General features: G+C 40.7%; 1 protein-coding gene across 1 annotated transcript; it reads right to left on the bottom strand.

Annotated features, from left to right (window-relative positions):
* Positions 1 to 7,042: 7,042 nt before the first annotated feature.
* NAA50 (N(alpha)-acetyltransferase 50, NatE catalytic subunit) lies at positions 7,043 to 12,252 on the bottom strand (the record flags this gene model as incomplete). The annotated part of the gene is made up of 4 exons (XM_010074619.1): positions 7,043 to 7,827; positions 10,147 to 10,213; positions 11,487 to 11,606; positions 12,080 to 12,252. Coding segments are annotated over 4 exons (541 nt in total), but the record flags the coding sequence as incomplete, so codon positions are not given.
* Between the last annotated feature and the right edge of the window lie 236 nt (positions 12,253 to 12,488).

The raw sequence follows: 12,488 nt of genomic DNA, 5'->3' as shown, positions 1-12,488 counted from the left end.
GAGCCTCCGTGACGGAACAGCGCCTGGGACCCTCCGGAGCTGGCAGGTAAAAACATAATAGCGCGTTATGTGTTTATTTTTTTCCAGATTTAAAATATATTTTTTTTTCTGTCAGAAAAACAGCGCGACGGAGATGGCATTAAAAAATAAAAAAGTCACCGTAGGCAGGGGGTGTTGGTGCAGGCTGAGCCGGGATTGGAGCTGCTCGGGTGCTGAGAACCCGCCGAAGGAAGCCGGGCTCCCGTTTCAGCTGCACAGACCTCACTGATAACAGCATTTACACCTTGGAACAGCCCCCTGCTTCCCCTGCAAAGTTCTGGAAATAAATCGAGACTTTTAAAAAAGGCAGCTGGCTAAAGATTTTTCCAAATTGTAAAGGTATCTTAGGAATCCAACTCACTTCTGTGACTGTTATTTATTTGCTATTATTGATTCATTACCAGAACCAGTTGTTTCAGTACAAGCTTTATGACACACCGTGCTTATCTAGCTCCAGGGACTACGGCACTTCATCTTCCTCATGAATTAAATCAGAGCTTAAAAAATTCTGCTAAATTAGGGACACTGAATCATTAACAACTGCCCACTACCTGAGTTTGTATGTCTTGCTACCCCCTCTCTCATTTAATTGCCAGTCACCATAAGGTAGGTTCCCATTTCCAGCCTCAATAGTTTCCTTCTACAGATGTTCTGCAATGGTTATTTTCTGGAACTCTTTTCAACTGTATTTTATAAGTACATCCTCTCTCTGGCTCACCTGTAGGTGATACTGGATTTGGAAAGCCTCTTCTTTTTGAGACAACCTAAAAAGGCAAAGCTGTGATGTTTAGGCTTTATGGAAAACATAGATGCGCTTTTCCCAGAAAGCATTTTATATCCATATACCTTCCTAAAACATAACATAATACAGAGCAGGGACAAGTTTCTGAAGCAGTGTCCAAGGTCCAAGAACTTTTCTGCTGGTGAAATGAGTCATAGTAGCAATTAGGTGTAAAAAAACCAAACCAAACCAAACAACCACCACCCCAACCAGCCATTTCATTTTGAATTGCTGCTGCTTGCAAAATAATCTTGCCACTGACATTAAGTAGAAGACCCATTTACCAGCTGTGAAGAAATTCTAAAGTTACTGTAAATAGCAGCTTCACAATGTAAAGTATAAATGTAAAAGCACTTTTTCAGTTTTTTTATCTCTGATGTGACACAACCAAACTGGAAGACAAATGAAATCCCAAATACCTGTGCTCTGTCAGTTTATTCCAACATAAACTGAGTGGGGGTTTTTTTGTTTGTTTTAAAGGGTAGCATGTTTTTTCAGTAAGGATTTTCACTAAAAGGCACCCCCTGTCCAAAGCAGCAAAATCAAGTTTACCTTCTGCCACCCTATTGTAATCCAGAGTGTCTGAGCTCATAAATCTTCAGATTACTAGTACAGTGTTATTATTAGTTGAAATACAGTAGCAAAAATCCAGCAGCAGGCAAAACTCCACTGGTGAAATCATATATAACAGGAAGTTGTTGAATATCAGTAGCCTGTTTCCAGCAGGGAATATAGACTAGCAATTATAAGGCAAAATGCTTAAAAAAAAAACCAAACCAAACAGCTTTTGCACAAATATTTAGAAAAGCTTTATATTGAGTACCTGAAATTATTTGCTGTTAGTGGGGTAGGTGAAGAGTTTCTGCAGCTTTATTTTAGATAGTCTTAATCAATAAGTAGTTGAGTGCTTTTTTTTTTTTTTTAATGAAGACATAATACTTGGCTGTAGTGCAGGTTTGCATTCAATAATTTAGTGAACAGTAGTAAGGGCCGAAGTCTGTATGATGTGACACAGCAGCTGATATAAAGGTGATCAGAAGACAGGTCAGTGCATCTTTCCCCATGTGCAGGAGTTTCTTGGACTACAGGCACATACATGCAAGTGAGTGAAAGCAAGCTGGCTTGTCAGCAGTCCAGACAGCTTGAGCTGGTGTTGCCACAATGCCTTCAGGCAAAAGGACAGTAAAACTGAACGCTTTTACAGTACGAAAGGACTGGGGAAGAGGAAAGAAGGCAGAATAAAAAGAGAGAAATAGGGTAACCTTTCCATCATCTTCTTAAACTGATGCCTAGGGGCAGAAGAAAAGGACATCAGGCAACAATGAGGAACAGTCTTGTGTCCTATACAAAGCATGTGGAGTAGATGGGTTGAATAGATTTGGAGAACCCTTACAGGAAGAAAAGTAATACTGCCAGAAATGGATTACACCACTCAGCTGACAAATTAGTTTGGCTGATACTCAAAATGACTTCACATAAAAGCTTTTGGACAGGGATCTTTTAAGTCATCTAGGCTACCACAGGATCTGAGGATAGCATCCTCACAGGGATAGAGAACTGATTAAAAGACAAATCACAGGGCATGGAATAAAAGATCAGTTTTCACACTAGTGGCAGGTCAGCAGTGGAGTTGAAAAAGATTTGTGCTGGGGTCTATACTCCTCAGCACTATTTTAAAAAAGGAAGTAGAGTGAGGTAAAGGTTTCCTGGAGGTTCATCAAGGTAATAAGAATGAGGAATGATAGGTGACCCTTCTAATCTTGAGTGACTGGGCACTGTAACAACAAATGATATCCAGCACAGGTTAACAGAGTGGTGTACGCACTGGGGAAAAAAACAACAGTTTTTTCATGTGAAGTGAATGACTTATTAGATCTTGGCATTGTAACTGTTCTTTAAATAATAATCTCAGTAACAAAAAAAAGCAAACTGTTATAATTAAGAGAGAATAGTACACCATAAGTTATTACAAGGACCCTGTAAATACCCAAGTTTTGAATACAGAGAGGGGAATGAAACCAGCACAGCTTTGCGAAAGGGCAACACCAATGATGAAGGGTATGTGCTAGTTTCCCTGCAAAGGAGTAACTGAATTGCCTAAAACTGTACAGACTGTTAAGAGAGGTGACTGAGATGAGCATGGAGAAGGAAAGAAACATGAGAGATCAATAAAAGCTGAGGGGTTTGGAGTACAGCTGCAGCAGTTTTAAGTACAGCAAAAGTTTTCTAGCTTCTGCAGGTGCTGGTGAGGCCAGAGTGATGAAGGTTGCACTCCTGGTAGCAGTTCATCTCCAGCTGTGCCTTCCAGGCCCTCCAGCAGAGGTCAGGGAAGACAAGACAGCTGGTAGCAGCACCTCAAGACCACAGTCAAGTTTCAGAGTCTGGGCTTTGCTTTTGCATGCTATCCTGATGAATGCAGCAACTCCATCTACTGATAAAGCAGTTTCTAGAGGAACCTAAACAGATAGAATACTTACAGGAACAGAAGGTAGAATATTTGGGATAAATTTTTTCCCCAGAAGCTGTACCACAGTGCAACTTTATCACCTCAGAAATGGCAGGAGAGGAGCAGAAAGAAGCTACAGACAAAAAATGGCTTTAACAGAAGAGATGAGTTTTACTTAAATACCTTTCTGAGAAAAGTCAGTATGGAAGAGCACTTGCTGCATCTTAAGAGCAGTTACTTTTAAGAGCAGTACACACCATAGTTTTAAAAATATTGTTGTCAAGATTTGCAATAGCTAGCAATTAATTTGAATAGTTTAAAATATTTAACCTATAAAGCCCAAAGTTCAGAGTTTTTGATGCCTGGTATGTTTGTTCCAAGACTGCTCACTAGTCAATGCAAAAATATTCCAGGACAGTTCCTCTTCCTCTCCCCCACACCAGACAGAGGATTTCTGTGAAAAGGCTCATAACTTCAGGGAAAACAAACAAACAGACTCCACTCCTCTCAGCTGTCAGACACCCATTTCATTGATCACAGCAGCCCAACTCACAGTTCATGTTAGAAATCTTCCAAGTTACACAGTTTATGAAAGATCTGAGGAATATTCTATATCTGATTTCAGAGGGAAACAGCTGGACTGAAAAAAATGCACATGACAAGTTGTAAATGAAATAACTCAAATAGTGCACGTTTATTCTGAATGGTATTTCTAAAGAGTTTGAGAAAAACAAAAACATGCTCCTGATGTACAACAAGGGCAATGATATAGATTAAAAATGGACCATCTTATTGTAAAGAATTTGCTCCCCCTGCAACTTAACTTGTAACATTGAGAATGCATCTGTAAACTGCATACACCATACCTTTGACTAAATCTTAACTCAAGAGACCAGGGGTGGTCTTAGCCAAATTAATCAGGAAGCAGTTGCAGATTCAAAAGAAACATCCAAGTCAGCAAACACTTTACAAAACACAGACTTTGTGCATAGCAGCTGACCCTGGATTACAACATGGAGGAGAATAAAACAATCTGGGGGATCAAATTTTTACTAAACACAGGGCACCATCAAGCTTTAATGAAATATCACATAAGTTTGTTTCAATTCTAACAGTATGTCATATTTAGTTGGCAGATTTAACCATTAGCTGCATCATGTAAACTCAGCCAGTTTTGTATACGCAAAATAAAATCTCTCCCTTCCCCCTCCAAAAAATGAGGGATCTCTCTCTCAGATGATTCTTTTTCGCCTGTACCATGGTTTTCCCTAGTAGAAGTCTTTTTGTAGATATCTGCATACTTCAACCGATGTATGACAAGACCAGTTGCAGAGATTCAGAAATAACTCATATATATACAATTTACACTCTAAAGCTGTTAGTTGCATACATTTTTCTTGCTAGATCTTCATCCAGAACAGGAAGTGCTTGTGGTTTTTTTTCCCACTGAAACTCCCAACTTAAAATTCAGTTGTTCATAAGCAGTTATTTTCAAGCTAAAAGGAGGTCCTGCTGCAGCAATAACCAAAGTAACTGAAGTTCTCTGCAGTAAGCCCATACTTCACACAATTTCAGTGTCTCTGGGTAACAGCACGAAGATACGGCATTCTCTTCCCACACGCAAAATGGCTGATGATACACTAATAAAATACAACTGCTTGTCATTCAGAACTACTGACCTTCACTTGCCCTTATCCATGTACAGGGAACACAGCTTTCTACAAGATTTAGATTAAACCTTGTATTCAAGATTCAACAACCGTTTTCCAGGATTAATAGCCTGGGAAAAGGAGTATTAGATTTGTGGTTACTCTTCCACCTCCTACAAAACATTTTATCAGAAGTTACAATGAGGCAGGTTTGCTGTGGAATAGGAGCTTTAAGAATTGTTTTCAGGGATACATTCATAGAATGATGGCAGCCCAAAGCAAAAAGAGACAGAAACAAAAGTTAATCCAAGTAAGTTCAGACATCAGACTCATACTTTTAAACCTGAAGGAAAACTGTCTGTGAAACACACCGATTCGTGGAAGCCTACAACAGCAAATCCTAAGAGTTCATATCCCCACACCCATCTACCCGACCCAAACACTTACCACTTAGTTCTAGAATAATGAAGAGCACTTTGCTTGGCACCAGAGGCAGCTATGGTCAGAGTTACAGCTGTGCTGCACAAACATCCTCAAATACAATACTATCTCTCTCCCTCCACCTACTTCTCTTGGTTTGGTCTACAGATGGCCAGGGAAACTATGTTAGCATATGACAAGCTAATTGTGCTTCAGTACACCCCTTTCCAGAAAGATGCTGGAACTGCTGACATAACCAGTGTGAGCAGGTCCTAGCAGTACTAAATATAAGCTTTTGTCAAAACTAGGCTGCCTCTGGCCAAGGAAACCATTTGCATCTTTCTAGCCAGAGTCTGCCACCAAGTGTTGCAAACACAGGTGCTCAGGCCATGCAGAGGGGCTTCTGTTGTTAGAGATCTGCCCATCCCCAAGAGTCAACTAGTGCAAACCCAGCAAATAGTGTAGCTGTTTTCCAGCGTAGGTCTGTCAAGATGCATTCCAACAAGCACTACACACCTCTGGGAAAGAAGGAGACATTCTAGAGCAGTTTTCATAATCACCCCTCAGGTATCAAAGACCACATAATGTGCAATGAGGGGTGCCATCCCTTGCCTAACCACAACTCCTGTCTTGAAATCCTTGGTTCCCACGTCACCCTTGAATGACTGGACAGCACCAACTATCAGGATGTATACTGCCAATGCGCATTACAGGTTGGAGGCTTTCAAAGCAGATGAATTCAAGATACGGATTTAAACTTTAGAAAACAAACAGGAAAGGAATGCAGTCCAATATCGACTTGGGAGATGGGGCAGGTTGGTGTTGTCTCAGCTCAGTGCACTTTCCCAGGTGCTTGGAGAAGAGTCCAAGCTCAAGTTGGTATTTGTATTGGCATACATAAAATTGCTGGCAACAGTGCATAGAAAGGAGCACTGATATTCACGCAAACAAAGCATGAAAGGATGCAAAGCAGAGCTTAGTAGAGTTTACTGTAGCTTTGAGGTTACAGTACTAGGAAGAAGCCAATCAGCCTGTGTTCCAAACTCATAAAATGCTCTAATATATGCTGCTTTCTCTGGTGCTCCATGAACACCCTCTCATGAGAGGAGAACTGCATTATTACCACTGAACAGGGGGAAAAGGGGAAAAGAATCTTCAAAAGGATCCAACTGCTGTTTTTAACCACCCCCTCCCAAAGGAACACAAACACAGCAAGCGAAGCTAATCCCAAGCAATCCAGGGGACCCCTGCAAAGCTGTATGATTAGGGTCCGATTCGTGTTTGCCTTCTCAGCCTTGCTGCGTAGTTTCCTTAACCCTTGCCTCATCTCAGATTTGTGACCACAGATTTAGTAACTGTAAATTTATCTGGAGACGGGTGCTTGCCTTATGCGATCAAAGCTGATAAGGCAGTCACAGTCACTTTTCCTATACCAACAACACAGATAAAACTAACTCAGTGAGCCCTATGGCATTTCACCCATTTTTAAAGCAAGGGTCTTGCCTCAGGATTCATGTTTTTACAAGGTTACTCTTTGCCAGCACCAGATCTAGCTCATACTCTGGCAGAAGTCTGCTGGGAGTTGGGTAAATGAAAATAAGAAAAAACAAAGACCACTCTAAACCCTCCTCCTCTCAGTCAGTTAAGAAGTGTAGCACCAGCTTGGATAAGGAGTATTTAAAAAAAGCATTCAAAAATATCAGCCTAGGCAGAGTGAAAAGGTATGGTAAAATGGCCCACCCTTCTCAGCAAAAGATGGAGGAAAAAGCCATATTCAAAAATATTGGTAAGAACTAAACATACTTTTTTTGAGGCAGGGGAATTAAGAGGAAGAGTGGGAAGTACTGAAGTAACATTCAAAGGTTGGGGGGGGGGAGTAAAGTACCCTGTAGGTTATAAAAAACACAATGTAGGAGTCAAAGGACAAGATACTGCTCTTCCTTTTTTCCCCCCACTGCATTTACATTCTGCTTACTGAAAGAGATACTTCTGAAGGAAACTTGTCATCAGGATAACCTGCTCAAGCCCTCCACACCTCAAACTTAAGAGATCTGCACACCTCTTCCCACCCCAACACCACCACCCCCCTCTTGCAAAACAAACAAACAAAACCAGAAAGGAGAGCTCAAAAAAAAAAAAAAAACCAACCCCAAACATGAATCCTTGGAAGAAGCATTACATTTTGTTGGAGAGAGGTCAAGAAGAAAAATCAAGAGGATGAAGGGGTGGAGTTAAAAAAAAAAAATCAAGAGGCCTCTCTTTCCTTATTTGGCGACAAGCAAGTGCAAGAAAGTGTTCGTTGGGGTTTTGTTCAGTTGTCGGTCTTTTGCACATCTGCATTCTGGCCAAGACAAGGAGCTTTGAGGTTTTTCTGCAGCACATGAGCATCTGCGGGCTCTATCCTCTTGTAGTAGTTTTTCTTCGTCTCAATGATCTCAAAGCCAAACTTTCTGTAGAAATCAATTGCGGACTCATTGCTGATCTGCACATGCCTGGGACAGAAAGGATAGAGACAGGTATCAGAACTTTCTGTGGTACAGTGTTTTGCCTCCACACTCAGAATGGTCAAAGACAAGCTAAGAACAGGACCCATCTACATAGGGACGGGAACGATGGTGTAAGTTCAGGACTGGAAATTTTGGTCTTTCCAAATCAATCCTGAGCTAACTCACAGCTCCCAGACAGCCTGTGGCAATCGTTCTGAGAAGCGCCAAATGTTTTCCCTCAGTAAAGCTCTTTTAAAGAACACAAATAGCAGAGAGGCTCTTAAGCACTACCAGCTCAGTAATTTCAATTTTTCTTAATCTGTGTCAGATGTTTTGTGGAAATTTAACAGTTTCACTGTAGAGCAAATTTTAACTTCCTTTAGTGACACTTCTCAAATGACCAAAACATTTGTCTGAATGACAATCCCTACACACTGCAACACAAAAAGTGGCAATCGTGTTTGATACGATCTTAACTCCCTGCTCACTGCTAACTACCCCTCTCTCCTCACAAAAAGCTATGGCAGCACAAAGAAGCCCTATAGACTTACAAAGTCCTTTTCAAAAAAAAAAAAAAAAAGAGGATGTTTGGCTCAGCAAAAGGCATTCATTAAACACTCCCAAAATTCAGTGGACACTGCATAAGCTCATAAATCACTTTGTCATTACAACATGCTGCATAACCATAGAACCAAAGCAACCCTGGAAGCAACAGCAGAACAAAACAAAAGATTTTAGTGGTAGGCCCAATAAACACCAAATAGCTAGAAGGAAACTTTGTAATAGCGACAAATTTAGCCACTGATATCAAATTGGGTGCTAATCTGCATAGTATGTTCAGACAGAAGATGCACAAGCAACAGACAGAGCCATAAAAATCAATGGGCAACTAAAAGAACTTTGTTATGCCTAACTTCAGGGGCTATTTATTGTAATCCCAGAAACCTGCTCTAGGAAATAGAAGGATTACAAAGGATTTGTTCTTTTGCATCAAAACCGGCATGCAGTTCCTTCACTATCCACACAGTGCAAAAGCAAAAAGAAATGCCTATGCCAAGGAGCAGGCATCTGAGAGAGACTTTATTACCACTTCTTCTGAGGGAGGAGAGCGGAAATGCAAGCCAAAAGCAGCTTTACACGAACTCCTCTTTAAAACACCTGTTCCTCTTACAGAGATGGCACAAAGCTACAACAGTAGGGGTCTTGGAAGACTTTGCATCTCCTTGGCAGATGTGGACTAAGCTTGATATCACTCAATTTATAGAGATAACAGTGTACTAAACACTCCTCACTACGCATCCTCATCAGTCCTGGCAAGAGGTCAGGGTGCAGTTCTGTGGCAGCGTAAGTCGATCCAAGCTCTACCTGCTATGTGACTCCTCCCTTGCCAGTGCACCGTGCTTGTACTGGTATAAGGAAGAAGCTCACTCAAAGAAGTGATCTAGCCAAAAACTGCATCAGCTCACTTGGTATTCACACAGACACCAATGCACAGGAAGAACCAGAAGTGTGCAGCTAGCAGCTAAGGGGAAGCAAAGCTTTGGCATCTATGGTTTTCAGCATCTGTTTCCATGGGGATCTATTAGAGTGGTGGTGCTCTTTTAAGCAGCCCTGTCCTCTACTCCAGTGCTTGTTCTCATGTCTGCATCACGCCAAGCACTAATGCAGATGTGCAGGTGATTTAGAAAAAAAAACAACCCAACCACCCCCTCAAAAAAACCAAAGCAAAACACAACAAACCCAAACCCCAAACAACACCCAGAAACAAAACTGAAAACAGCTTCCCCAGCTGGGTCAGGTCATTGAACTAGTTTACTGTGTTGCTGCACAAACAGATGACCTGGCACAGTGCAAGAATGGCACTAAGCAGTTGGGCCTTGCTAACGAATGTGAGCCTAGAGTGCTTGCAAGCACCTCTGATCTGATGTTCTAACCCACTCAATACTGTAATGAAAGACAGCAGATGCATCAAAACTGCATTCAAGACTTGCAGTATTTTCCATTCTGAGGACGACACTATATGGTAAAAAAAAAAATTATTTCCTAAATTGTTTTTTAGTCATACAGTGTAATTCTGCTATAGAACATCATTTTGTAACTACACTACTTTAAAATTCAGCAAATTTGCAGAAGCCCTTCTAAAGCAAGAAAGCTTTTGGTTTTCTCAGCATCACACAACAAGCCCAGAATATGACTGCTGGCTTTCCTGCTATCTCCTGACTCCACTGAAATACACTAAAAACGCTCTTGGATCTCCCTCCCTTTGCTCCCATATATGCCTTTATTATCTCTCCAAAAATACCTGAGCATAGCTCATTTACTTACAGATAGATGTTGTCAAAAGTGCCATCTTTTTCACAGATGTTTAAGACATGATTCAACATTTTAGTGCCTGCCAAAAGATAGAGATAGTTAAGAAAACCAGAAGTGCACAGTCGAGTCTGTACTTAGCTAAGGGCTTTCTTGAGGAGACGCAGGCTAGGTAGGTAGCTAAAATGACAGAGCTTGTGCGAACCAGGAAAGGCAAATAAAACATGGTGTGTAAATATTTCACTATTTTTCTGACTGCTCACAAAATTTAATTGTTTCTTTGGAGGAAAATACTCAACAGCCCAGAAGCATAGGTATAAAGCAGCTTATTGAAATACTAACTTCAAGGTCTCGAATGCACCTCAAAATATGTTCTAACTGATTTATACATTGTTTTGACCATCGGTAAGTTTTTCTAATAAACACCTAGTAAAATAATTTGACATAAATTTTCATTTCAGTTTGTCGAAGCAAACAGGTTACTGTAAGGTGTTGATTTATCTGGCCTATGGATTTGCAACATGGAGAAAAGAACTAACTGCAGTTTAGACAGAAAGCGGGTACTACACCTGAGGAGCAATAATCAGTAGTGATAAAGACAAAATAAATAGAAAAAAAACCCTCTACATTTAGGAGAGTGAAGAGATAACCAAATGAAGGCATGCTGTCTTCTACTTATATGACTTTCATACTGGCTGCATACTTCGAACAAATTATTTCATACCTCTGTATATTAATTTTCACATCCATAGAAGCTGGATATTTACATCACAGTATGATAATGTCATTATCACTCTCCAAAACTACCTGAAAGGAGGGTGTAGTGAGGTGGGCGCTGGCCTCTCCTCTAAAGTAACAAGTGATAGGACAAGAGGAAATGGCCTCAAGTTGCACCAGGGGAGGTTTAGGCTGGATATCAGAAAAAATTTCTTCACTGAAAGAGTGATCAGGCATTGGAACAGGCTGCCCAGGGAGGTGGTGGAGTCACCATCCCTGGAGGTGTTCAAGAAATGTGTAGATGTGGTGCTTAGGGACATGGTTTAGTGAGTTAGGTGGTGTTGGGTTGACTGTTGGACTTTATGATTATTGAGGTCTTTTCCATCCTTAATGATTTTATGAGTAAGATTAAAATAATCTGAAATCCTGAATTAGAAAGTTCTACGAAAAGTCCACTTCTGAAAGGCAGGGAAAAAAAGAGCACATCACAAATTATGCTCTTTCCCCACAGTCCCTTCCAAAGAAATCAGTGGTCTGAAAGTACACTGTCTTCATTAAAACTCCAAAAGAGCATTTAGTAGGCTCAACAGCCATCTGGTTTCTTTGATGACTCGGATACGAAACAAGATCCTCCTTACCTATTCCTAGCCTTCGGTAGGGTGCCAGGCATCCAAGTGTCATGATGTACAGTCTCTTCTGGTTCTGGGAGTGATCCACCCTACAGCACACTGCTCCCACTGCAATATCATTGAAATAGGCTGCCAGGGAGGGAAACAAAATGTTATCAGTCACAATTCTCAAACTGTACATATGGCTCCTTCATTTACACCCTATATCCTTCTTCCTTCCCTCTAGCTATATCTCCCATCCAGATAAAACATCATACACTGTGGCTTAACACTTGGAGTGAAGTTACCAATGGTGCTCTAACACAGTGCTTGGCTTATTTACAGTTCAAACCAACTAGCAATGACATCAGGAGGTAAACTGGCAGCATAACACCTCCCAAGTTTTCTGCTGTAACAGAAAACATGCCTATTCCCAGTAAAATGGAATCTATTTAGAACACAAACCCTCTGAAGTTGGGACTGGGGCTTTTTTAAGGTTCCCAAACAGTTACTTTTAATTATGTAAACAAAATAGAAAGATCTGCTAGTCAAAACCATTACAGATAGCAACGATGAGCACTTCTGACACCATAGCCCACAATTACTGGCAAGAATATTTGTACCTAATTTGGCTAGTTCGCCAACCTCCAGTACATCCTTGTAGAACTTGTCATTGTAGCTGACAGGAAAAATGACCTGGTTTAGCCTCTTCAGCTGCTTAATGTTGTGTGGCGTCACATCTCCCAGCTCGATCCGGCTACTGGAACAAATCAAAACATGCTTAACATCTGACACACTGCAAAATTTATAAGGACACAAAAAATTAATTATTTTATTTATGCTTAGGAAACTGTCCCACTTAATAATCAGTTCAATACATATTTGAACTGCAATGTTCTACCCATACAATTAAGTGTTCTGTTCGTGGCTGATTTAATTTGCAAACCCAATTTCAGTTGGTACTATACAGTCAGAAGTTTATTGGGCCACACTTAACACTGACATAACATAGTATATGTGTTGTTTTATTGG

Source organism: Pterocles gutturalis, unplaced genomic scaffold (assembly GCF_000699245.1).
Source record: "Pterocles gutturalis isolate BGI_N339 unplaced genomic scaffold, ASM69924v1 scaffold29772, whole genome shotgun sequence".
In the NCBI taxonomy this organism is placed as follows: Eukaryota; Metazoa; Chordata; class Aves; order Pterocliformes; family Pteroclidae; genus Pterocles; species Pterocles gutturalis.
Note: the sequence above shows the minus strand (reverse complement) of the source record. Positions and strands in the feature narration are given on the sequence as shown.